Below are 27,879 nucleotides of genomic sequence, written 5' to 3' on the forward strand. Positions count from 1 at the left end.
CTGCTCTCTCTCAGATGAACATAACAGATCCCATGATGCTATTTTGAAGAAGAGCAGTGGAGTTTTCCCCAGTGTGCTGGCCACTATGTATCTTTACCAACATCACGAAACAGTTGCTGTCTTGAGGTCGTGAAAGGCACTATATAAATGTAGCTCTTTCCTTCTCTCTCTCTCTCTCTCTTTCTCAGAAACATTGGGGTGAGTGACGAGCTGAGTACTTGGAAGGATTGAGAAAGTATGATCTTGCATCTCTCTTGTCACAGTTGGGTTCAAATGCACTGACATCAGCTGCATTAATAAACAACTCCAGCGCAGAGTTGGAAAAGGATGAAGTGATTGACATCGACATTAGCCTCCTTCCTAACAAGTACACACAAACTGCAGCAATAAATCCTCAAGCTCTTGCTTATAAACTCACTGTGTTTATTAAACATACAGACTCCCATTACTGGCCCTACTCTAATTGCCCCCTACTTATCATCGACTGCCGGGCCACTTTAACGGGAAGAGGGGCAGGCTGTAAATCGGGCCTGTTTGTGACTGCTGTCACTTAGCACTTTAACGTCAAGGTTTATGTACTGGATACTGAAGCTACCTGATGGCTTTTGGGACACTATGAAGGAATTGTGGGTGACAATGAGCAGGGCAGGAGGAGTTGTAATTGAGAACTGGATCTTGGTTAGGAATGCTGGTGAATGCAGCCTCAGTTGCAGGAGTAGACCATATGGCCCCTTGAGCCTGCTTCAACATTCAGTAAGATCATGGCTGGTCTTCTACCTCAAATTCAATCCCCTTCCATGGTGGAATAGTTCAGGAAAAGAAGCTAAGGCAGTACATTCACAGCCAGTAGCCGAGCATTTATTGACCATCCCTAATTGCCCTTGAGAAGGTAGTGGTGAGCTGCCTTGCATACACCCACAGTGCTGTTAGGAAGGGAGTTCCAGGATTTTGACCCAGCGACAATGAAGCAACTGCGATGTAGTTTCAAGTCAGGATGGTGTGTGACTTAGAGATGGTGGTGTTCCCATGCCTCTGCTACCCTTGTCATTCCAGGTGGTAGAGGTCACGGGTTTCATGTTGAAATCGCAGTCTGTCACACTTGTGCTGATCTGAACCAGGGCTTCAGTAGGCTGGGGTTCAGTGAAAGAAATCAGTGCTCCAGCTCCTGACTTGGAAGAGTTTGCACGTGAACTTAAAGCAGCTTTGGCCGCTCCCTCCTCTTATCAGACTTGGGAATTTCTGTGTATTGACTAGCCTGTGACTTGCAGTGTGCTCTGTGAAAAATGGAGCATAGTTTAGTTTAGAGATACAGCACTGAAACAGGCCCTTCGGCCCACCGAGTCTGTGCCGAACATCAACCACCCATTTATACTAATCCTACACTAATCCCATATTCCTACCACATCCACACCTGTCCCAAGATTCCCCTACCACCTACCTATCTTTGGGCCTCCTTATCTCGAGAGACAATGGATACGCGCCTGGAGGTGGTCAGTGGTTTGTGAAGCAGCGCCTGGAGTGGCTATAAAGGCCAATTCTGGAGTAACAGGCTCTTCCACAGGTGCTGCAGAGAAATTTGTTTGTTGGGGCTGTTGCACAGTTGGCTCTCCCCTTGCGCCTCTGTCTTTTTTCCTGCCAACTACTAAGTCTCTTCGACTCGCCACAATTTAGCCCTGTCTTTATGGCTGCCCGCCAGCTCTGGCGAATGCTGGCAACTGACTCCCACGACTTGTGATCAATGTCACACGATTTCATGTCGCGTTTGCAGACGTCTTTATAACGGAGACATGGACGGCCGGTGGGTCTGATACCAGTGGCGAGCTCGCTGTACAATGTGTCTTTGGGGATCCTGCCATCTTCCATGCGGCTCACATGGCCAAGCCATCTCAAGCGCCGCTGACTCAGTAGGGTGTATAAGCTGGGGATGTTGGCCGCTTCAAGGACTTCTGTGTTGGAGATATAGTCCTGCCACCTGATGCCAAGTATTCTCCGAAGGCAGCGAAGATGGAATGAATTGAGACGTCGCTCTTGGCTGGCATACGTTGTCCAGGCCTCGCTGCCGTAGAGCAAGGTACTGAGGACACAGGCCTGATACACTCGGACTTTTGTGTTCCGTGTCAGTGCGCCATTTTCCCACACTCTCTTGGCCAGTCTGAACATAGCAGTGGAAGCCTTACCCATGCGCTTGTTGATTTCTGCATCTAGAGACAGGTTACTGGTGATAGTTGAGCCTAGGTAGGTGAACTCTTGAACCACTTCCAGAGCGTGGTCGCCAATATTGATGGATGGAGCATTTCTGACATCCTGCCCCATGATGTTCGTTTTCTTGAGGCTGATGGTTAGGCCAAATTCATTGCAGGCAGACGCAAACCTGTCGATGAGACTCTGCAGGCATTCTTCAGTGTGAGATGTTAAAGCAGCATCGTCAGCAAAGAGGAGTTCTCTGATGAGGACTTTCCGTACTTTGGACTTCGCTCTTAGACGGGCAAGGTTGAACAACCTGCCCCCTGATCTTGTGTGGAGGAAAATTCCTTCTTCAGAGGATTTGAACGCATGTGAAAGCAGCAGGGAGAAGAAAATCCCAAAAAGTGTGGGTGCGAGAACACAGCCCTGTTTCACACCACTCAGGATAGGAAAGGGCTCTGATGAGGAGCCACCATGTTGAATTGTGCCTTTCATATTGTCATGGAATGAGGTGATGATACTTAGTAGCTTTGGTGGACATCCGATCTTTTCTAGTAGTCTGAAGAGACCACGTCTGCTGACGAGGTCAAAGGCTTTGGTGAGATCAATGAAAGCAATGTAGAGGGGCATCTGCTGTTCACGGCATTTCTCCTGTATCTGACGAAGGGAGAACAGCATGTCAATAGTCGATCTCTCTGCACGAAAGCCACACTGTGCCTCAGGGTAGACGCGCTCGGCCAGCTTCTGGAGCCTGTTCAGAGCGACTCGAGCAAAGACTTTCCCCACTATGCTGAGCAGGGAGATTCCACGGTAGTTGTTGCAGTCACCGCGGTCACCTTTGTTTTTATAGAGGGTGATGATGTTGGCATCGCGCATGTCCTGGGGTACTGCTCCCTCGTCCCAGCACAGGCATAGCAGTTCATGTAGTGCTGAGAGTATAGCAGGCTTGGCACTCTTGATTATTTCAGGGGTAATGCTGTCCTTCCCAGGGGCTTTTCCGCTGGCTAGGGAATCAATGGCATCACTGAGTTCCGATTTGGTTGGCTGTATGTCCAGCTCATCCATGACTGGTAGAGGCTGGGCTGCATTGAGGGCAGTCTCAGTGACAGCATTCTCCCTGGAGTACAGTTCTAGGTAGTGCTCAACCCAGCGGTCCATCTGTTTGCGTTGGTCAGTGATTATGTCCCCCGATTTAGATTTGAGGGGGGTGATCTTCTTGATGGTTGGCCCAAGAGCTCTCTTCATGCCATCATACATTCCTCTGCCGAACATCAACCACCCATTTATACTAATCCTACACTAATCCCATATTCCTACCACATCCACACCTGTCCCAAGATTCCCCTACCACCTACCTATACTAGGGGCAATTTATAATGGCCAATTTACCTACCAACCTGCAAGTCTTTTGGCTTGTGGGAGGAAACAGGAGCACCCGGAGAAAACCCACGCAGTCACAGGGAGAACTTGCAAACTCCGCACAGGCAGTACCCAGAATTGAACCCGGGTCGCTGGAGCTGTGAGGCTGCGGTGCTAACCACTGCGCCACTGTACCGCCCATAGTTTGTCCTTTGATGAGCTGATGCTACCTTTAAGAAATGATGGCACCGGGAGTGTCTTCAAGTCAGCAAGGGGTCCCCCAATAAATCTTTGAAAAGAGAAAGGTTTTTGAGTTGATTGGATGGTGGTCTTATTTTCTGAGACTGGTTCGACTGTTCTTTCCAGTGTCACACTGGGGACTCTATAATGAGGGGCATTAAAGAAGATGTCAGCAGGCAGAAGATACCACCTGGCAGAAGGTGTGGATGGCACACCCACCATTCTTTAGGCATTCACACACATGGGACTATAATCAAGGGGGGTGGGCAGTTAAAGTGTGATCAGCTTTCTGGGGGCTCCACCCTCTGAATGGTGGGCAGAGAAAGCAGGAGAGTGGCAGAGGGTCACAGTCTGGCACTGGCAAAGCCCTGAGGACCCCTCCCCTCCTGTTTATTCCCTCGCCTCCCCTCAGCTGCTCCTGTGACTGTCGTAGCCAGTTGTAGGCTGAGCTTTGTGTCCAGCAGCACAGCGTGTGGGGCTGATCAAACTTGATGAGAAAACAAGGTTCTGGTTCTTTCTGTTTAAGGAGTTACTGGAGGAGCTGTTCGGTGGCATACTTTGTTGTTCCAGGACACGGTGCACGTGTTTTTACTCTGCAGCTGGATCCCAAGCCGTAACTCTCGGCAACCAGAGTCCCATTCTGCAGGATACCTGAGCTTTAAACACCAAGGGAGCCCTGAAATAGAGTCACAGTTTGTGTGTGCGTGTCTGTGTGTATACACGTGAGTGTGTGCACACATCTCTGTGCATGCGTCAATTTGCTACTCGAAAACACACAATGGGAAAATGAAGGAATTTGAGAGGTTCTTTTTTTCCTTCATAGGTCACCCATGTGGCACATTACAAAGGGTTAACTGAAGGCCCACATGCAGGACAGCTTTTCAAATTCAGAGACCCTGATAGCTCTGCCTCAATCTTCATTCAATACTCAGGGGCCCGAGCTACTCTAAAATGAATGGAATGTGGAAATGACATTAGGTAGCAGCTGACACTCTCCCTCCAGCACTGAGAAACACTGAGCAGTCAGCAGGCCTGTGGAGATAGTGGCTATTGTCCACACCCGCTCTTTTCTGCTTGTTTTTTTTGTGAAGGGAGGGCAGTGGTTAACGTCTCTCCTGTTTTTGACATTTTTAGCTTGATCTTTGCAGCAGAGGGAATGAAGCTATGAGAGCTGTTCACCCTCCTGTCTGCTTTGTTCAAACCCTCTGCGTTGGCCTCATAGCTGCAGGAACAGGAAGCTATCAGGCCTAATAGGAAAGAAAGGAAAAGGGATACAAGGCACTTCAAAAGTTAGAGGGTGTAATTGAAGGCGGATGTGGAGAACATAGTGCGAGCTGAGTCCAGGAACACTCAGCTCTGTAATATTTACAGCTGGGGCTGCATTTTGAAAGCAGCAGAAATGGAGCAGGGTTCATTTTGAACAAAACTCATTCAATGGAAATCTTTTCATTTATTGCAAAGGGGACAGTGGGAGGGAGTTAAGTCTTTCTATTTTCCAAGCCCCAGCCGGTGCATTCACCTTCCCTGCCTGATACCCGACTGTAACTTTTATGAGTTCAGGTTCTGAGCAGCAGACTTTGGGAGAGGTAAACAATACAGGCTTGATATGGTAAGTGCTGTCCACCAGCCATCTGTGTGTCTTTGTATCTGTCTGCATTTGTTCCTATCGTTCTTCCAGTCTCTCCCACTGTCTCAGTTTTTCTCCTTTCTGTTACCCTTCACTCTCTTTGTCCCTCTTCATCTCTCTCTTGCTCTGTGAATCTCTCTCAACTTCCTTTTCATTCTCTCCCTTTGTCTTTTCTCTCTCTCACACACAGACACACTGTTTTGATATGATGTAAGCACATGTTGTCACTGTCTGTCTTTCTGTACCAGTGTGTGTTTTTCTCTCTCTCTCTCACTTTTTCACTTTGAGTCTTGCTTCAATGAAGTGAGCCACAAGCCCGGCTCAGCAGAGGAGCTGGGCAGTGGTAAGCAAGGGGTGATTGGGCCCAGCCAGCTCGTGGCCTCAGCAACTGGTAGTAAAGAAAGATAGGTCTTGCATTTATATAGCACCTTACACAACCTCAGGATGTCCCAAAACACTCTGTAGCCAATGAAGTACTTTTGAAGGGGAGTCATTGTTGTAATGTTGGGAACACAGCAGCCAACTGCTTCATTATTATTTGTTTTTTTATTGTGGGTGTCACTGACTAGGACAGCATTTGTTGCCCATCCCTAATTGCCCTTGACAACTGAGTGGCTTGCCAGGCCATTTCAGAGGGCAGTTAATAGTCAACCACGTTGTTGTGGGTCTGGAGTCACATATAATGTAATGATGGCTGATTTCCTTCTCTAAAGGGCATTAGTGAACGAGATGGGTTTTTACAACAATCGACAATGGTTTCATGGTCACCATTAGACCAGCTTTTAATTCCAGATTTATTAATTGTATTCAAATTTCACCAGATTTGAACCCATGTCCCCAGAGCCTTGGCTCTGGATTACTAGTCCAGTGATATTACCACTATGCCACTGCCTCCCCTTATTTGCACACAGCAAGCTCCCACAAACAGCAATGTGATAATGACCAGATCATCTGTTTTAGTGATGTTGGATGAAGGATAAATATTGGCCAGGACACCAGGGAGAACTAGTCTACTCTTCTTCTAAGCAGTGTCATGGAATCTTTTACAACCACCCGAGAGGGCAGATGAAGCCTCAGTTTAATGTCTCATCCTCTGACAGTGCAGCACTCCATCGTGACTGCACTGGGAGTGTTGGTCTAGATTATAGGGCTGTAGTTTCCGGAGTGGGGTTTGAACTCATGACTTTTTGATCCACTGAACCATGGCTGACAGTATTTGTTGATATGGCTTGGAGAGCTCAAGGAGATTGAGAGGATGATATCATTTTCATATTTCAACTTCCTTTGCTGCACACTTGCATACAAAGTTCAACCGGAGTTTATTTTCAATCAGTACGTCTGAATGCTATTGTATATTAAGTGTGAGGAACTACCAGTTATTTTTTAACTTAGGAATCATAGTGACCAGCACTTAAACCGAAAATTGCTCGTGCAAATAATTTGTAAAAAGGATTAATTGATAAGTCTCAGAGGTTGCAAAGAGAGTTCAGTCATGCCACAGTAAATTCAGCATTAACTGCCTGCAAAATATAAATTTGCATGTGAAATCAGCGTCTTGATTGAAATAAATTGGTGAGATTAATTTAGAATTCGACTTCTTAGATAGTGGACAAGTTAACAGCATTCGACAGCCAATCTATTGAATAGATTAAAGTGTATATGTTTATCATGTTTGCAGAATTGATGTGACTTTGTGCTTCTGAGCTCGGTAAGGGATTGCTGTGGGAGGATGGTGTTAGCTTTCTGAGCTGTCAGACTGATAAACCTCTCTTTGTAGAGGTGCTATCCATTCCCCTGCTCCTGAGAAGGTCACTTAGAATTAAACCACAATGCCTTGATCTCGGGGAGACTCGTACACCTAAGTGACACGATTGTATCTGGCTGCTTTAACTGTTCAATCTTAACTTCTGCATCCTTCCTTTCACTCTCTGCACATAACCATTTGGAGTGATGCACTCGACAAAAAATTGCTGCACCTTCTACCGCGGAAAAGACGTCAACAATCAACGAGGTCTCAGCTAAGAACTGATGACTGAGTGCGAAAGACTGACCTTTACTGGAAAAATGCTGTCTTGTGTCTCCTGAATTTGTAGCGGACTCTTCAATTCTATTGACCCATCTGAGTGGCACGTGTTAGACATTTTTCAGCCTTTTTGATGTCAGTCAGGCCCTGTTGGTAGCTCAGAGGAATACAGATCAATGAAGTTCCTGCACCTAGGCAGGCCAAGTCTCTCACAAGCTTCTCAAGTGCTTGCTAACCAAGGGAGTAGCACAGGCATCCAGCAAATGCAGGATATCTTCATGTGCCCCTTAATCAGCCATCAGTCTTGATGGCCTGTCCTCTATCGCTGGTGAGGACTGTTCAGTTGCTACAAGCCCTCATGGTTTAATTAGCTGTAGCCCTTTCCCTTTCCCAGTATTCAGGCCTGACTCTATATTGAGGATGGGATGTCAGTGTAAGTTGTTGATTTAGCCGTGTTCACTTGGAATTTGGTTGACTTTTTTTTGTCTCCTTCAGAACGGTCACCTCATCGGCCAATTCTACAGGCGGGCCTCCCTGCCAACAAGAGTGTGATTGTGGGCAGCGACGTGAAGTTTGTCTGCAAGGTCTACAGTGACCCCCAACCACACATCCAGTGGCTTAAGCACGTGGAGGTGAATGGAAGCAGCATGGGCCCCGATGGCTCCCCGTATGTTCATGTCCTCAAAGTAAGTTTCCAGCCGCTGCTCAGACACTTGCTCAGTTGACTTTGTGTTAATGAGGTATCTTCAGCGTCAGCATGGACTGAGCCTGTGGGACCACAGGAGGAATCAGGCCATGGGAGCATTCCTCATCCACTTTATTGAACCCGGTTCAGATAATATTACCCTGTAATATATTGTTTGTGTCACGTTGGCTTACTACCTAAAAGAGGGTCATCAGAGCTGAGGAAAATCCACTATGTGGTGGTCGAATCCTCACGTTACTCCTTCATTATGGTTATCAGTAGAAGGAGTTACAAGGAAAAGTTTAATAAATAATTGGGATCAAATAAGAGTAACAGCTGAACTAATGAACTGCTCAGCATGTGGAATTGCCAGTGCCCTGCAGTTTGGTGGCTTGGTCTTGTACTGGGCTATGCCACAATACGGCCAACCTTTTATACTCGATGTTATGCTCTCGCTTGCCCCCTGCACTCCATGGATATGTCCATGAAAGAAAATAGCAACAATTCCTTGACATTAGAGATCATAGGTTTGAGGATGTGTGGTCTGGATGGAAGGAAAGCACAGTTATCTAGACAGAAGTTGGTAGTGATTAAGTGGCAAAAGTGTCAGAAAGTCATGAACATCTAGTAAAAGGCCATAAACAATGTTTTCCAATTGGAAATGCTAACTATTGTGAATGTGAGCAGAAATTGAGCTATGGTTATGAAGTAGAGAAGTTAATCACATTCCACAAGACTGGCTTTCAGTTCGCTGTCTTGATGTCAGAATGACACGCTGCTGAAACCAGCATGAAGCAGCTTTGACTGCACAGTTGGCATTGCAGAGTGGGCACCATCTTGGATTGTTGCTTTTGGTATTGAGAGAGTAAACACACTTGCCCATCAGTTTTATTTGTGACCCAGGTCTTGCCCTAGCGAGGTGTCAATGACTAAATACAACTCAACGTACTCGGCTAAAGGCAGCTTTTGACATCCTTTTCAGCATTCTGCCAGGCCCCAGGAAAATAGCCACAGGGTTATTGTATCAGCAAGGACACATGCTTGTACACATTCTCATTGACTGTAAATGTTGTGCTGGATATGTGTCAATGCCATCTTGTGGACCCCACTGTGGTGTTGGCTTTAATCGTCATTTTTAACTTTTAATTCTTCAGGGATGTCACTGGAATCCAATGCCCATTTTCCCCCTCGCTGGTTTAAGTCCATTTCAGTCCTTCCCTCATGATTCTTTAGCAGCTTTTCATTGAAATTATGCCCAGCTCTGTTTGAAATTCCTTTGCTTTCTCTTTCCCCATTGAGCCTTCCGCCCAAAACAGAACATATGCCATTCGGGAGGCAAACAGGACCTCAGGCTCCTTGCTGCCAGGGTCTGTATCTAGAGCTAAGTGGTCTGTGGAAGCAGTTCAGATGGTTTCCTCTTCTGTCCCCCATACCTTTCTCCCCAGCGTTGATGAGGCAAATTTGTCTCTGATGATTGTCCTCTTGTTTGCCCTATCTGTGCAGCATGAAGCCACAATCTACTGCATGGAGTTGTTTCATACAAGCATACGAATTAGGAGCAGGAGTAGGCCACTCAGCCCTTCAAGCTGCTCCGCCATTCAATAAGATCATTGCTGAACTGATTACTCCACATTTCCACCTACCCCGGATAACCTTCCACCCCCTTGCTTCATCAAGAATCTATCTACCTGCCTTAAAAATATTCAAAGTATCTGCTTCCACTGCCTTTTGAGGAAGCGAATTCCAAAGACTCACGACTCTCTGAGAGAAAACATTTCTCCTCATCTCTGTCTTAAATGGGCGACCTCTTATTTCTCAACAATGACCCCTAGTTCTAGGTTCTCCCACAAGGGGAAACATCCTTTCCACATCCACATTGTCAAGACCCCTCAAGATCTTATATGTTTCAATCAAGTCGCCTCTTATTCTTCTAAATTCCAGCAGCTACAAGCCTAGCCTGTCCAATCTTTCCTCGTAAGACAGCCCACCCATTCCAGGTATTAGTCTAGAAAACCTTTCTCTGTACTGCCTTCAATGCATTTACATCCTTCCTTAAATAAGGAGACCAGTACTGTACACAGTACTCCAGATGTGGTCTCACTAGTGCCCTGTATAGCTGAAGCATAACCTCCCTACTTTTGTATTCATTTCCCCTTGTGATAAACAATACTGGTATGGATAGAAGATTAGCTAGCTAACAGGAAACAGACAATTCTATTCGCTTTCCTAATTACGTGCTGTACCTGCATACCAACCTTTTGCGATTCATGCACTTGGACACCCAGATCCCTCTGCATCTCGGAGCTCTGCAATCTCTCACCATTTAGATGATATGCTTTTTTTTATTCTTGCTGCCAATTTCCCACTTTCCCACATTATACTCCAGGTCTTTGCCCACTCACTTAACCTACCAATATCCCTTTGTAGCCACCTCATATCCTCTTCACAAGTTACTTTCCTACCTATCTTTGTGTCATCAGCAAATTTAGCAACCATACCTTTGGTCCCTTCATCTAAGTCATTGATATAAATTGTAAAAAAGTTGAGGTCCCTGTGGCACACCACTCGTTACCTCTTGCTAACCAGAAAATGACCCTTTTATACCTACTCTCTGTTTCCTGTTAGCTAGCTAATCTTCTATCCATACCAATACGTTACCCCTACACCATGAACTTTTATTTTTTGCAATAACCTTTGATGTGGCACCTGATAAAATGCCTTCTGGAAATCTAAGTACAATACATCCACTGGTTCCTCTTTATCCACATCAAAGAACTCCAATAAATTGGTTAAATATGATTTCCCTTTCACAAAACCGTGTTGATTCTGCCTGATTACCTTGAATTTTTCGAAATGCCCTGCAATAACGTCTTTAATAATAGTTTCTAACATTTTCCCTAAGACAGATGTTAAGCTAACTGGCCTGTAGTTTCCTGCTTTCTGTCTCCCTCCCCTTTTCAAAGCAGCTGAGGCCAGAGACTGCCTTTTGCAATGGGAAATGTTAGTCAATCCCAAAATTTGAATAAAGAGAAAAGGGGTCAGTAATTTTAACAGACAGTCTTCCTTGCAGTGAAGAAGCAAAGTTTGAAAATGGCCTTTTCTTTGCATGCCCGTTTAGTAGACCTCAGTTGCCATGTTAATGTAACGGTGGTGGGATCATTGGTTCTTCATCCATTGATGAGCCACAGAGGGTGGGGCCTCTCTTCTCCCAACTCCAAATGCCAAAACTCAACAAAAGTGGTTATTTCCCAACCATATCATCCTCCACTATGTGCCTTCAGGCCTTCCAGGTTTAAAACTCGAGTGCTACTGCCCCCCGAATCTTCGACCCTCTTCCTCCAAGTTGTACTTTTGTATTGGCCAAGTTTTCACAGCTGATTCGACATACAAATCTGTCAGCTTCCCAATCGTAGCTGGGATATCAGCTCAGTCCTGTGAGTATTAAAGTGGTTATACCTAGGAATGGCTGGTAATTAAATACCATCTCAGGATATGGGTGATGCTGGTAAGGCCACATTTGCTGTCCATCCCTCATTGCCCTCAGACGGTGATGTTGGTGAGTTGCCACCTCGTGTGGCGACTGAACGACTTGCTGGGCATTTCATAGTCAACCATGTTGTGTGCAACGATGGTCACATAGGGAAGCCCAGCTCAGGCATGGAGTTGTGGGGGGATGGTCTTGTAGGTTGCCCTCCCTGAAGAATACAGTAGCTTTCATAGTCTTTTGATCTGGTGCCAGCACTGATTTGCAGCTCTCTGAGTACAATCACACTTTCACCCTCCACCACCCTCTGCTGACTTTTCAATGGAGAAAGAGCCACGGCTGTGTTTGACTGAAGCCTCTTGTTTGCAGGTCTACCAACGTTGTCTGTTATTGGTTTGTTCTAGCATTCAGGGATTAATAGCTCGGATGCGGAAGTGCTGACTCTGTACAATGTGACTGAAGCTGACAGCGGAGAGTATATTTGTAAAGTTTCCAATTATATTGGTGAGGCCAACCAATCGGCGTGGCTCACAGTAACCAGCCCAAAGTCGGAAGGTAAAACCCAAAGCCAGAAAACAAGTCAAAAAAAGGGCTGGGAACCTTTAGCTGGTGACGACTGAGTGGGTAAAATATTCCGTGACCATAATGGTGGTGTAAACTTTTGTTCTCTCCCCTTTTTCTGCTGTTTATGTGCAAATCCAAAAATGAACATGGGAAAAATGCCCACAATGTAAGTGAACAGTTCTGTGTCCCTCTTCCTTCTGCTTCTGTTTTGATATTGTTCATTTTCTATATATCTTTTCTTTCTCTCCCTGAAACCAGAATGGGTTCATTGGCACGATGCTCTACTGATTCCATTTAGTATTTGGCTTTGGGCGCAATTAATACATTATAAACCAGCCAATCAAGGACATTTACAGCACAGGAGGCCATTGGGCCTATCATGTTGGTGCCAGCCTTTTGCTAGGGCAGTCCAAAGCTGATGAGAAGTTTACAAAAATGATGGGATAGGAGAAAAGCAGATTGAGCCTGCCCCTCTGCCCTGCTCTCTCCTTAAAGCTCATGAACCGTGAAACAGAGAAATTCACAATCCTGAGGCTCTTCGTCTTCCACTGCATTCACTGAAAGCACTCCAAGCAAAAGGTCTTGAAGAAACATCAAACGTTTGTCTAATATGTCAGCATACCCATCTTTCAGGTAGTCGTATTGTGTGGTTCTGCTGATAACCTCACCACGATGTTCCCGAAGAAGCCTCAGCTGATTTTCTGAGGTTTTAAAATGACTTGTTCGAATTTCTCATCTTTTAGTTTAAAGTAAAAACCATAAGTGAAGCAGAAAGTTCTCCAAACCGGTGCTGACGGTTAAATAGACAGAGCAGCCAAATTGGCCAATCTTCAGCACAAATGCCACATTTGAGTTCTACAGTTTGGGCCACATCCGACACAAAGTCAGTCCTTCATAGCAAATGGTGAAGGATGAGAGGTGATCACATTGAAATGTGTAAAGCTTTTAGAGGGCTTGACAGCGTAGATGCTGAGAGGCTGCAGAGTCTAGAACTCGGGGTTACAGTCTCTGCCATTTTGAACCGAGATGAGGGGTCATTTCTTCACTCGGAGGGCTGTGATTCTGTGAAATTCTCTACCCCAGAGGGCTGTGGATACTCAGTCAATGAATATATTCAGTGCTGAAAGTAGCAGATTTGTAGACACAGAATCAAGGGATACGGAGATAGGGAGGGAAAATGAAGTTGAGATCGAAGATCAGCCACAGGGCTTTAGGGGCTGTATGGCCTATTCCTGCTCCTATTTCTTATATTCTTATAGCTCTTGGAACAACTACCCAACTTCCCTGAAACAAAAAGAAAATCCAAGGAATATTTAGGTCGCATCACAGATTAACAAAGCCTCCACCATACTGCAGTGCAACAGTAGCAGTCCAGTAGGAAACTCCTGGACCTAGTCACCACTGACATACTTGACATGTTGATGTATTGCAGTGTGGTACTGGATCAGTAGGTTGGGAATAGAAAGGTGGAATCATTGGCCCGCCAGAGTTGTGCTACATTGGTACACAAAGAAGAGCTCATGGTGTAGTGGGTAACATATTAGCACGGATAGAGGATTGGTTAGCAAACAGGAAACGGAGCATAGGCATAAATGGGTGATTTCCGGGTTGGCAAGATATAACTAGTGGAGTGCCACAGGGATCAGTGCTGGGGCCTCAACTGTGTACAATCTGTATCAGTGACTTGGATGAAAGGACCAAAGGTATGGTTGCTAAATTTGCTGATGCCACCAAGATAGGTTGGAATGTAAAATAAAAACAAAGTGCTGGAAATACTCAGCAGGTCTGGCAGCATCTGTGGAGAGAGAAACAGAGTTAACGTTTCAGGTCAGTGACCCTTCGTTCGATTCAGAATTAGGAAAGTAAGGTGTCAAAGAGGACGTAAAGAGTCTACAAACGGATTTAGATAGGTTAAGTGAGCGGGCAAAAATTTATAATTTAGAGTATCGTGCAGGAAAATGTGAACTTGTCCGCTTTGGCAGAAAGAATAGAAAAACTATTTGAATGGAGAGAGACTGCAGAACTCTACGATACAGAGGGATCTGGATGTCCTGGTACATGAATCACAAAAAGGTACAGCAAGTGATTAGGAAGGCAAATGGAATGTTGGCATTTATTGCAAGGGGAATTGAGTATAAAAGTAGGAAAGTGTTTACAGCTGTACAGGGCCTAAGTTAAACCACATCTGGAGTACTGTGTACAATTTTGGTCTCCCTTCTTAAGTAAGAATATAAATGCATTAGAAGCAGCTCAGAGAAGGTTTACTTGACTGATCCTGGGATGAAGGGGTTGTGTTATGAGGAAAGGTTGAACAGGTTGGGCCTATAGTCATTGGAGTTTAGAAGAATGAGAGGTGATCTTTTTAAAACCTAAGACAGGGTGGATGCTGGGAGGATGCTTCCCCCTGTTGGGAAGTCTAGAACTAGGGAACACAGTTTAAAAATTAGGGCTGTCCCATTTAAGACTGAGATAAGAAATATTTTCTCTCAGAGGGTTGTTAGGCTGTGGAATTCTCGTCCCCAAATAGCAGTGGAGGCTGGGTCATTGAATATATTGAAAGCTGAGTGAGATAAATTTTTGATAGACAAGGAAGGGAGACAGACAGGAAAGTGGAGTTGAGGCCACAATCAGATCAGCAATGATCTTAAGGAATGGCAGAGCAGGCTCAAGGGGCCGAATGGTTCCTGTATGCTAGTTCTGAGAGACCGAGATCCATTCTGAGGAAAGATTGAGATGATGTCTGGAGCTAATTTTCAAATTCAAGTGTTCACCAACTTGAAATTCCCATTCAAGGCTTTCATTTTTCCAACGATTCAACGTGCAGCTTAGTGCCCCTTTGTAGCTCGCTTGTCTTTCTTTTGTCTCTGTGTTTTCAGTAAGTACTTTGAGTTGCATTTCCCTATCCTGTTCCTTCATTGCTTTCCCTCCACGTAGCTTCGCAGTCTTGACTCGTTCCAAACATTGTGGTTCCATTTTCTCCATGAGGCCCATCACTCGCATGTGGAGATGGGTGCGATAAAACAAAATGGTGGCGGGTTTAACACATAATTGAAGACCTTTTTGCTTCCTAGGACAAGTTTGGACTCCTGCGGTCCTGGAAGGTCACTTGAGAACCAGGTGTTGCCTTAACACAAAGCCTCTCAACCTCGCTGGGAGTGGGCAGATGGCACTAATATAATGGTTTCTCCAGCTGAGTCTCTCCACAGTTCTCATGTCGTCTGCTTGTCCGTTTGCTTCCATTTTCTCTTCCAGACAGCCGGTGTTAATACCACGGACAAAGAAATGGAGGCTCTGTATTTACGCAATGTTACTTTTGAGGATGCTGGGGAGTATACGTGTTTGGCGGGTAATTCTATTGGGCTTTCCCATCACACTGCATGGTTGACAGTTCTTCCAGGTACATTCTGCTGTTTTCTCTACCATTAACCCCTCAAACAAAACCCCATGGTACACACTGCTTCTAAAGAGGGAGAAAATCATGTAGGAAAAACAAACTTACCAAAACTTATTTCCAAATAATTTTACCACACAGTCTGCGAATGCAGGCCAAGCTTATGTGTGTATTATATAAAAAAACAACTGGGCCCACAATCAACCCAGTATGTGTTCCTGCTTATTCTTTCATGTTAGAGAGTGCAGTACCTTGGTTGATATCTAGTGATTAATGGAACTGGCGTACATTCCTAGGTCGTAAATTGGCTTCATGTCAGTCCGTGACTTCCCTTCTAAATTAACTAGTAAACTGCACTCGGGTGCGAACTGTCCACATGAAGTGACTGCATTCAAAGTGAATCTCCCAGGGACCATTTCTACTAAGGATGGCCCTAACCCTAGAGCAAGGACCCTGCAGAAGTACAACAATTACTTTTCTCATGATCCTCTGACTTTCTGAGGCTCTGATTATGAAATGGAGGGGAGGTAACAGCAAAAGTCAAATCAAAGGAGTCTCAGAAACCAGTGTTAGCAACAAGGGTCGGTCCAAGTGTCCATTGGCTGATTGACGTTCCATGGGTCAGACATGTTCCAACCTGACTTGCTGAAGTGTTTAAGGGGAACCTTGGTTTGTGAGTGGACTTGCACAAATTTGAATCTACGTTGACTCCTCTGAGTTTCAATTCCTTCTGTCATATAATGCTGGAGGCCACAGTGAAGTTTCACTGGTGCATCAGCAGAGCATGGGTCGAAATTCAGGCTGAGCTTTGCACTGGTTTGACGAATGAAGATCAGAATCTCTGACCGAGGAAACAAACTGCCATTGCGTTGGAACAAGAGCCTGACACAGTTGGGAATAGGTTTTGGAAAGGGGAGGCTTGACTCAGCTTAAACTGTTGGTGTTTAGGCATCGTGATGAAGATTTTTAACAAATTTTCATTTGAGTGTCACCCACACGGCTGTCATTTATTGCCCATCCCTGATTGTGCTCGAGCAGGTGGTGGTGACAACTGAGTGGCTTACTAGGCTATTTCAGAGGGCAGTGAAGCGTTAACCATATTGCTGTAGGTCTGGAGTCACATGTAGGCCAGACTGGGTAAGGACGGCAGATTTCCTTCCCTAAAGGACATCAGTGACTCAGAGGTTTTACGGCAATCCAATCATTTCTTGGTCTTCATACTGAGATTAGATTTTATTACATATTTATTTAGTTAACTAATTTAAATTCCCCAAGGGCCATGGTGGGATTTGAACTTGTGTCGCTTGATTGCTAGTCCGAACATGGCCATTAGTCCATTTTCCTTACGACAGTGAAGGCAAGACCACAAAATACATGTGCAGATGTTGAGCTTTTTGAGAGTGAAGAGTCCCATTTTGGTCGTGACATTTGCAAACTTCTAACTCCTGAGGCCTTGTAAACTCCTCTTAAAGTCTGCAGAATTTCCACATTATAAACTCATTGCTAAGTTCTGTTAAATCTTTCAGAGGGGACTAATCTGACCAATTTCCTATACCTTTGGACCTTCCATACATGAGTAGCTCTCGGCTTCAAGAAGCAGTGTGAAAACTCCAAGGCGAGCTAACTCAGTGCCAGGTATCACCACAGGCTTTACTATATTGGCGAGAGCTTGAAAAATGGCCAAACTCTTTGATTCTTGAGGACAAAGCTTTCAAACTGAGTAAGTTAGCTTGCCTTGAAGTATATATGGGTTTTGTGGGAAAAACGCCTTCAAAATGTTGTCGTAGCCATATTTTTGCATGTTCTCGTGTAAACTGACAAAGCTTTCTGCAAAGCATGCCCAATCTGGGGCATTCTCACTTGATGCCACCTCCGTTCCTATGGAAGTGACTATCAATGAAACGTTGGCAAGCCTGATAATTGGCAGCAGATGGAAGTTGCCATGCAGGGTACAGCATGGGCAAACTTTCTCAATTATCAGCAATACCCATCACACTTGCCGAACGTAAACCTCTTCAAAAGGGGCCTTAAACTTGTAAGTTTTAAGTTTGCTCTTGTCTTCAAGGTCTGTTCACGAGTAAATCTATTGGAGTAACTTGAGGTACGAGGACGAAGGTGGGGCGGTGGGGGTGGGGGGTGCGGTGGTGGGATGGTGGGACGGTCTGCTTGCAATTGGCACTGTATTGTGTTTTGAAACCTTAGCTTGTCGTGCATATTCAGTGTGGCTTTTCTCTGAGAGAAATAACAAAAATATACAACTGAAGTTTGCCACTTCAAAGGGTCAACTGCATTGCGCTAAAGCGATTCACATGGTTGGACTCCCATGTTCAGGTACAGTGTCCTGTTTGTTCTCACAGCTGAATTAATCTTATTTATTTCAAATTGGAATGCTGTTCCTGTGTCATATCCCTGAAGGAGTCCTGCTACTAGGTCTGAGGCCAGTGACTGACCATTGACTGGTGGGAACGCACAGCAATGATCTGTAGTGTCAGCCCAGCTTGCTGTACAGGGTTATCACATGCAAGACATTTGTTGCCCGTGCTTTCCCTTTTGAAACTGCTTTCAGGAAGAGTGTCGCTATTTGAGTCCCTTAGTTCCTGAATGATTGAGTGACTCTCAACCTCTGGCGATCCTGTTACTCACCAGCTCTCCTGTGTTTTACCACTTTAAAACTGCTGTGTCCCAAGCTCCAGGGAACCATTAGCTGAAAGGCATTCAGGTTGCTCTGGATTCAAAGATAACTTGTGATATTAAATATACAGATCAGTATTTGAGGTTTTCAACTTTTGGAGATAGTTAACCCCACCTCCTGACAGTGATTCACTGTCTCTGGTATATCATGCATCATTCTTCTTCAAAACTCGGCTAATTTTACAAATTGTAAGGTTTTATTTACCAATAATAGTTAAGCTTAATAGATTGGTGAAAATTTCCTATGAATTAATTAAGAATAATGAGTTATTTAAAGCACAATCAGGATGCAGGACAGGCCATGTTTTGCAGTCGGTGGGAGCTTGTGGACACCAATGTAATCCACAGCACCCATCTATGCAGTAAATGTCTACAACTCAAAGAGCTACCGCTCAGAGTCACTGAGCTGGAGGCCGAGCTACAGACACAGCGATGCATCAGGGAGGGGGAAGGTTACGTGGACACCTTGTTCCAGAAGGCGATCACACCACATAGGATAGTGTCTTCTGATTTGGTCAGTAGTCAGGGACAGGGGGGTGTGACTGCAAGTGAGGCAGGTAAGGAGATCAAGAAGGCAGAAGTGGAGGAGCCTCAGCTCTTGCAATTTTCCAACAGGTTTGAGGTTCTTTCAGCTTGTATGGATGAGAGCAGGGGCTGCAGGTTAGATTAGCAAACTGACCATGGTGCAGGAAGCCATTCAAGCAGGGGGAGTAAATAGGAATGTAGTGGCAGTAGGGGACACGATAGTCATGGGGATGGACACAGTTCTCTGTGGCCAAGAGCAAGAGTCCGGAAGGCTGTGTTGCCTGCCTGTTGCCAGGGTTTGGGACATCTGCTCGGGGCTGGAAAGGAACTTGCAGTGGGAGGTGGAGGATCCAGTTGTCATGGTCCAATTGGATACCAATGACATAGATAGGACTAGGAAAGAGGTTCTGCATAGGGAGTATGAGCAGCTAGGGACTGAATTAAAAAGCAGAACCTCAAAGGTAATAATCTCTGGGTTATTACCTGAGCCACAAACAAATTGGCATAGGGTAAATGAGATGAGACAGTTAAATGCGTGGCTCAGAGATTGGTGTGGGAGAAATGGGTTTCGATTCTTGGGGCACTGGCACCAGTACTGGGGAAAGTGGGCGTTGTCCCACTGGGATGCTGGAACCAGTGTTCTGGTGAGTCATATGACTAGGGCAGTAAAGATCACTTTAAACTAAATAGTGGGGGCGAGGGATCAAGTGAGGGGAGATGTGATCTAATTTAAAAAGAGAGGAGAAGGCAAGAGAGCAAAATAGTGATAATGATAATGATAAGCAGGGTGTGACAGGAAGGGACACTGTGTACAAACTCAAGATGATCCAGCAGTTAAGACTAGAGGGTGTGAACAGAGTGGGGGGGGGAGGGTTTCGGGGAGGTGGGATTGAGAAATCCAAAGAAAAAGGCCAAGGCATCAGAACAGAATAGCATTGTGGGTAAAGACAAGCGGAATGAGACAGCAAGGCTCAGGGATCTTAACAGAAATAGTACATCAGCAGATAAAGTAATTGAAAGGAATAGAAGTAAAAAAAATGAAATTAAACGTTTTATATCTGAATGTGCAAAGCATCTGCAATAAGATACATGAACAAGTGTCAAAAATAGAGGTACATGATTTAGATCTAATCACCATCACAGAGACATGGTTACATGGTGATCTAGGTTGGGAAATAAATATTCCAGGGGACACAATATTTCAGAAAGACAGACAGAATAGCAAAGGAGGAAGGATAGCACTGGTGGTCACAAGGATGACACAAGGGCATTCGTGAGGAAGGATCTGGGCCTCAGAAGATCATGAAGTAGAATCAGTATGGGTGGAAATAAGTAATAGCAAGAATCAGAAAACACTGGTGGGAGTAGTTTTTGGCCCCCTAACAGTCGTTATACCGTTGGACAGAGCATTAAACAAGAAATTATTGGAGCTTGTAACAAAGGCAATGTAATAATTATGGGGGACTTTAATCTTCATATAGACTGGGACAATGAAATTGGCAGGAGTGGTTTAGAAGATGAGTTTTTTAATGTTTTCGGGACAGTTTCTTGGAGCAATATGTCGTGGAGCCAACTAGGGATAAAGCTATCTTAGATCTAATATTGTGTAATGAAGCAAGGTTAATAAGCAATGTCATAGCAAAAGATCCACTTGGAAACGGTGATCATAATACCATTGAATTCCGTGTTAAGTTTGAAAGTGACATGCTCCAATCACAAACAAGAATCTTAAACTGAAACAAAGTCAATTCCGTAGGCATGAGGCCAGAGCTGGTTCAGGTAAATATGGATAAATAGACTAAAAGGTATGGCGGTAAATGAACAGTGAGAAACCTTTAAAGAAACAATCAAAATATTTAACAAAAATACCTACCTTGGAAAAACAAAAACTCAGCCAGAAAGACCCATGTGTGGCTCGCTCGGGAAGTTAAGGATAGGATTAGATGAAAAGAAAAGGCTTACAAAGCAAATCTGAGGATTGGGAGTGTTTTAGAAACCAGGAAAGGGCCACCAAAAAATTGATGATAAAAGAAAAGTAGAATATGAGAGTAAATTAGCCAGTAACATGAAAACAGATTGGAAGAGCTTTTACAGGTATATCAAAAGGAAGAGAGTAGCTAAAGTAAACATTGGTCCCTTAGAAGCAGAGGCAGGAGAAATTATCTTGAAATGGTAGTGGCATTGAACAAATATTTTGTGTCTGTCTTCACAGTGGAAGACACAAGTTCCATACCAGAAATAGGCAGTAATCTAGGAGCTAAGAAGAGTGAGGACATTAAGGAAATTCATATCAGCAGAGAAAAAGTATAGGAGAAACTTAATGGATTAAAATCTGGCAAATCTCCAGGACCTGATGGCCTATACCCTCGGATTCAAAAAGAGATAGCTGCAGATATAGTGGATGTGCTGGCTATGATTTTCCAAAATTGGGTAGATTCGGGAACAGTCCGTCAGATTGGAAGTTGGCAAATCTTACACAGCTTTTCAAGAAAGGAGACAGAGAGAAAACAGGGAAATACAGGCCAGTTAGACTAACATCAGTCATGGACAAAATGCTGCAATCTATTATGAAGGAAGTCTTAACAATGCACTTACAAAAACACAGTATGATTCGAACAAATCAACATGGTTTTACTAAAGGGAAATCCTATTTGACAAATTTGAGAGTTTTTTGAGGATGTATCTAGTAAGTTAGATAAAGGGGAACCTGTAGATGTAGTTTACCTAGATTTCCAAAAGGAGTTCGATAAGGTGCCATACAAAAGGTTAATAGGCAAGATACGGGCTCATGGAGTTGGGGGGTAATATATTCGCATGGAGAGATGATTGGCGAACAGACAGGAAGCAACGAGTGGGCATAAACGGGGCATTTTCAAGTTGGCAGGCATTAAATAGTGGAGTGCTGCAAGGATCAGTGCTGGGGCCTCAGCTATTTACAATCTATATGAATGACTTAGATGAAGAGACAGGTTAATGTATCTCAGTTTGCCGATGATACAAAGGTAGGTGGAAAGGTAAGCTGTGGGGAGGACACAGAGAGGCTGCAAAGAGATATGGACAGGTTAAATGAGTGGGCAACAAGATGGCAGATGGAGTACAATGTAGGGAAGTGTGAGGTTATGCACTTTAGTCAGAAGAATCGAAAAGCAGAATTTTTTTTAAACGGTGTGCAACTTGTAAGTGTCGATATTCAAAGAGACTTGGGTGTGCTTGTACAAGGAACGCAAAAAATTAACATGTAGGTACAACAAGCAATTGGGAAGGCAAATGGCATGTTGACATGTATTGCAAGGGGATTGGAGTACAGGAATAATGAAATATTGCAACATTTGTACAGGATTTTGGTGAGACCACATCTGCAATACTGTGTGCAGTTGGGGTCTCCACATTTAAGAAAGGATATACTTGCATTGGAAGCAGTGCAGCAAGGGTTCACTCGATTGGTCCCTGGGATGAGGAGGTTGTCCTATGATGAGAGACTAAGTAAATTGGGCTTGTATTCTCAGCAGTATAGAAGAATGAGAGGTGATCTCATTGAAACATATGAGCTTCTAAAGGGACTGGATAGAGTAGACACTGAGAGATCATTTTCGCTGGTCAGGGAATCGAAAACACAGGGGCACAGTCTCAGGACAAGGGGCCGATAATTTAGGTCTGAGATGAAGAGACATTACTTCACTCAAGGGTTGTAAATCTTTTGAATTTTCTACCCCAGAGAGTTGTGGATGCTTTATTATTGAATACATTTAAGGCTGGTATAGACAGTTTATTGGTCTCTCAGGGAATCATGGGATAAGGCGAGCGGGTGGGAACATGGAGGTGAATCCGAAGATCAGCCATGATCATTCGGAATGGCGGAGCAGGCTTGATGGGCCATATGGTTTACTCCTGCTTCTATTTCTTGTGTTCTTGTATTCTGTATACCATGCCCCTCTTTCTGTATATCAGGCCCTTCTTTCTGTACACCATATCCCTCTCTCTCTCTCTCTCTGTATGTCATGTCTCTCTCTCTCCTTCTCTCTCTCTCTCTCCCCCCTCTCTCAGTCCCCAGCACTCTGTATCCCACTCTCTGCCCCTCTCTCTGTTCCACTCTCTCTCTCTGTTCCCGTCTCTTTCTCTCTCCCTCTGTCCCCCTCTCCCTCTGTCCCCCCCCCTCCCTCTGATCCCCCATCCACCTCTCTCCCTGTCCCCCGCTCTATCTGTCCCCCTGTCTCTCTCTCTCTCTCTCTCTTTGTTCCGCCCTCTCTCTGTCCATCTCTCTCTCTCTGTCTCTCTCTGTCCCTCACACTCTCTGTCTGTCCCTCACTCTCTCTGTCCCTCACACTCTCTGTCTGTCCCTCACTCTCTCTCTTGCTGTCCCTCCCTCCCTCTTTCTCTCTCTCTGGCCCTCTCTCTCTTTGTTCCGCCCTCTCTCTCTCTCTCTGTTCCCCTCTTTCTTTGTCTCCCTGTCTCGCCCTCTCTCTCGCTGTCTCCCTCTCTGTGTCCCTCTCTCTCTCTGTCCCTCTCTGTCTCCCTGTCTCGCCCTCTCCCTCTCTCTGTCCCTCTCCCTCTCTCTATGTCTCTCCCTGTCTCACCCTCACCCTCTCTCCCGCTTTCTCACTGTCTCCCTCTCTGTATCCCTCTCTCTCTGTGTCCCACCCTCTCTCTCTCTCTCTCTCTCTCTCTCTCTCAGTCTCCGTCTTGCCCTCTCCCTTTCTCTCTCTGTCCCTCTCTCTGTGTGTCCCTCGCTCTTGAATCCAATATAAATGTATTGATTTCCTGGATTTGTCTGCTATGTAGAATCTGTATCTGAGAGTTGGATGTTTGTGTGGAGACAGTATCCCTGGCCATTCAAGTTCTTGTCCTGTAATCCAACCTTGTTGGACATGAAGTGCAGCTCCCATCCAGTTCTGCCCAAACCCCAATTTTTCATTGGAATGAGGCAGATAGACAGAATGGGGAAGCCATGACCAGGCTCAGAGACAAACAACAGAGCCTCCTCCGTTGAAGGGAACTGAATAGGCTGGCAGAGAAATCCAATCCTGTTATCTTCCACCGAATAGTCATGAAACCGAGTGTTCCCTTCCTTTAATCCATCAACACATAGCTGGAGTAACATGTGCCATAGATAAGGGGGAGCCCGTTGACGTACTGTAATTGAATTTCCAGAAGGCATTTGACAAGGTGCCACATAAAAGGTTATTGTGCGAAGTAGGAGCTCATGGTGTAGGGGGTAACATATTAGCATGGATAGAAGATTGGCTGGCTGGCTGACAGAAAACAGAGTATGCATAAATGGGTCCTTTCCTGATTGGAGTCCCACAAAGGTCTGTGCTGGGGCCGCAAATTTTTACAATTTATATCAATGACTGAGATGAGGAGGGCAATGGCTTGGTAGCTAAATTTGAAGATGACGCAAAGATAGGTAGGAAAGTAAGTTGTGAAGAGGACATAAGGAGCTTGCAGACTGATATAGATCGGTTGACTGAGTGTGAAAAAATCTGGCAGCTGGAGTGTAATGTAGGAAAATGTGAAGTTGTTCACTTTGGCAGGAAGAAGAAAAAAGCAGAGTATTACTTAAATGGAAAACGACTGCAGAACTCAGTTGTAGAGGGATCTCGGTGTTCCAATGCATGAGTCACAAAAGGTTAGTATGCAGGTACAGCAAGTAATCCCCCCTCACAGCTCCAGCGACCCGGGTTCGATTCTGGGTACTGCCTGTGTGGAGTTTGCCAGTTCTCCCTGTGTCTGCGTGGGTTTCCTTCCGGGTGCTCCGGTTTCCTCCCACAAGCCAAAAGACTTGCAGGTTGGTAGGTAAATTGGCCATTATAAATTGTCACTCGTATAGGTAGGTGGTAGGGAAATTTCGGGACAGGTGGGGATGTTTGGTAGGAATATGGGATTAGTGTAGGATTAGTATAAATGGGTGGTTGATGGTCGGCACAGACTCGGTGGGCCGAAGGGCCTGTTTCAGTGCTGTATCTCTAATCTAATCTAATCTAATAAACAAGGCTAATGGAATGCTATCCTTTATTACTAGAGGAAGTGAAAATAAAAGTAAGGATGTGATGCTTCAGTTATACAGGATATTGGTGAGACCACCTCTCAAATTTAAGGAAAGATGTAAATGCATTGGAGGCGGTTCAGAGGAGGTTTACTAGTTTGAGACGTGGAATGAGTGGGTTGCCTTATGAGGAAAGGTTGGACAGACTGGGCTTGTTTTCACTGGAGTTTAGAAGAGTGAGGGGAGACTTGATTAAAGTTTATAAGATCCTGAACTGTCTTGACAAGGTGGATGTGGACAGGATGTTTCCTCTTGTGGGGGAGTCCAAAACTGGAGGGGCACTGTTTTAAAATTAGGGGTCATCCTTTTAGGACAGACATGAGGAGAAATGTTTTCTTAGGGTTGTGCGACTTTGGAACTCTCTGCCTCAGAAGGTGGTGGAGGAGGGGGTCATTGAATATTTTTAAGGTGGAGGTAGATAGATTCTGGTTAGGCAAGGGAATTAAAGGTTATCGGGGTAGATGGGAATGTGGAATCTGAAATACAAACAGATCAGCCGTGATCTTATTGAATTGCGGAGCAGGCTAGAGGGGCCGAATGGCCTACTTCTGCTCCTAATTCGTATGTTCCTATGTTTGTTAACAAGCTCACTGCCCTTCCTACTTTGGCTGTGTGTTTAATTGCAGACTGAGCACTTTCCTCGCAAAATGAAATGAAGTAGGGCTATGGGCTGACTAGGATCGCTAACTCTGATTCGACATATTCTCGGCAGTTTCATCGCATGACCTGATGTTTCCCACCACCATATCCTTCCCAGCGCCAATCAGAAAGCAAACAGACCTTTTGTTACCTGATTGGATGAATCTTGATCGTCAGTCAAACAGCAATTTTCTCCCATGTCCAATACTTGCAGAACTAGTTATTAAAAGTGGTTACAGAAAATGTTTTAACAGAAACATTTTTTTAATGCCCTAATATTGCCACCCAAAAAAGGGTGGAAAGATAAGCCCAGCAACTACAGGCCAGTCAGTTTAACTTAGGTAGTGGGAAAACTTCGAGAAAAAAGAATTCAGGACAAAATCAATTGTCACATGGAGAAATGTGAGTTAATTAAGGAATGCCAGCATGGATTTCTCAAGGGAAAATCATGTTTAACTAACTTGCTGGAGTTTTTTGAGGAGGTAACATCGCGGGTTGATGATGGCAATGCTGTTGCAATGGTGTACATGGAATTTCAAAAGGCGTTTGATACAGTGCCACACAACAGACTTGTGAGAAAACATACAGTTCATGGAATAAAAGGAATGGTAGCAACATGGATACGGAATTGGCTGAATGACAGAAAACAAGGAGCAGTGGATAATGGATGTTTTTCGGGCTGGAGGAAGGTTTGTAGTGGAGTTCTGTAGAGGTCAGTGTTGGGACCCTTGTTTTTCCTGATAAATATATTAATGACTTACACCTTGGTGTACAGGGCATAATTTCAAAGTTTGCAGCTGATACGAAATTTGGAAGCATTGTGAACTGTTGAGGAGGATAGTGTCAAACTTCAAAAAGGCAGAGACAAGTTGGTGGAATAGGCAGACAGGTGGCAGATGAAGGTCAATGCAGAGAAATGTGAAGTGATTAATTTTGGTAGGAAGAACACAGAGAGACAATATAAAATAAAGGGTACAGGAGCAGAGGGACCTGGGTGTGTATGTGCATAAATCATTGAAGGTGGCAGGACAGGTTGAGAGAGTGGTTGATAAAGCAAACAGCATCCTGGGCTTTATTAATAGGGGCATAGAGTACAAGAGCAAGGAAGTTATGTTAAACTTGTATAAGACACGAGTTCAGCCTCAGCTGGAATATTGCGTCCAGTTCTGGACACCACAGTTTAGGAAAGACGTGAGGGAATTGGAGAGAGTACAGCAAAAGATTCACCAGAATGGTTCCAGGGATGAGGAATTTCAGTTATCAAGATAGATTGGAGAAGTTCGGACTGTTTTCCTTGGAGAAGAGAAGGCTGAGAGGTGATTTGATTGAGGTATTCAAAATCATGAGTGATCATACAGAGTAGATAGAGAGAAACTGTTCCCAATAGTGAAAGGATTGAGAAGGAGAAGGCATAGATTTAAAGTGATTGGCAAAAGAAGCAGTGGAGACATGAGGAAAAACTTTTTCATACAGCGAGTGGTTAAGGTCTGGAATGCGCTGCTGAGAACGTGGTGGAGGCAGGTTCAATCGAGGCATTCAAAAGGCAATTAGACTGTTATCTGAAAAGGAAGAATGTGCAGGATTACAGGGAGAAGGTAGGGGAGTGGCACTAGGTGAATTGCTCATTCGGAGGGCCAGTGTGGACACAAAGGGCCGAATGGCCTCCTTCTGCACTGTAACAATTCTGTGATTCTGTATAATTTTTCTCCTGGATTGCTCGCATTCATGTCTTCAATTCCAAGAGACTCCAAGGCAATGCTGGAGGATTGGCAAACCCTAGAAATGACTGACGGGTTCAGCTACAATTACGTAATCCCTAAAGACAGATAGCTGAAGAAATGACACTCTTTTTAAAAATGTGACATCGTCCCTATCCATGTTCTGTTGACGTTGATAAAGTGTGCAATGAGCAGCATTTCCACGCGTGCAGTTAATACTGGGGAGAGAGATCAGTCGTGTAGTATAGAATCATTGCACAGAGGAGGCCTTTTGAGCCCATGTGGGCTTTATGCTGAAACATTTTAACTAGCGCACTCTGCCACCCATTCCCTGTAGCCCTGCAAATTTTTTCTCTTCAAATGCTTATTCAGTTCCATATTGAAAGCCACGATTGTATCCTCCACCATACTCTCAGGCAGTGTGTTCCAGATCCTAACCACTCACTGCAATACAAAAAGATTTTCCTCATGTTGCCTCTGTTTCTTTGGTGAATCACCTTAAATCTGTATCCTCTCGTTCTCGACCCTTCTCCCTATCTACTCTGTCCAGACCCCTCGTGATTTTCAACACCTCTGTCAAATCTTTTGTTACATTCTTTCATGGGATGTGGGCCTCACGGTGAGGCCACCATTTGTTGCTCATATCCAGTTGCCCTTGAGAAGGTGGTAGTGCTGCAGTCCATGTGGGGTAGGTACACCCACAGTG

The 27,879-nt window shown here is 44.8% G+C and overlaps 1 protein-coding gene across 5 annotated transcripts in view; it reads left to right on the forward strand.

The window, feature by feature from the left end:
- The window catches only part of LOC137357117 (fibroblast growth factor receptor 1-like), a 296,290-nt gene that overhangs the window by 234,589 nt on the left and 33,822 nt on the right, over nt 1-27,879 (forward strand). For all 5 annotated transcript variants that reach the window (XM_068023164.1, XM_068023163.1, XM_068023160.1 and 2 more), the window contains 2 exons: nt 7,929-8,119; nt 15,419-15,563. In XM_068023164.1, coding sequence (XP_067879265.1) covers nt 7,929-8,119; nt 15,419-15,563 — 336 coding nt within the window. The remainder of the gene's footprint in view (nt 1-7,928; nt 8,120-15,418; nt 15,564-27,879) is intronic.

Source organism: Heterodontus francisci, chromosome 47, assembly GCF_036365525.1.
Source record: "Heterodontus francisci isolate sHetFra1 chromosome 47, sHetFra1.hap1, whole genome shotgun sequence".
NCBI classification, from domain to species: Eukaryota; Metazoa; Chordata; class Chondrichthyes; order Heterodontiformes; family Heterodontidae; genus Heterodontus; species Heterodontus francisci.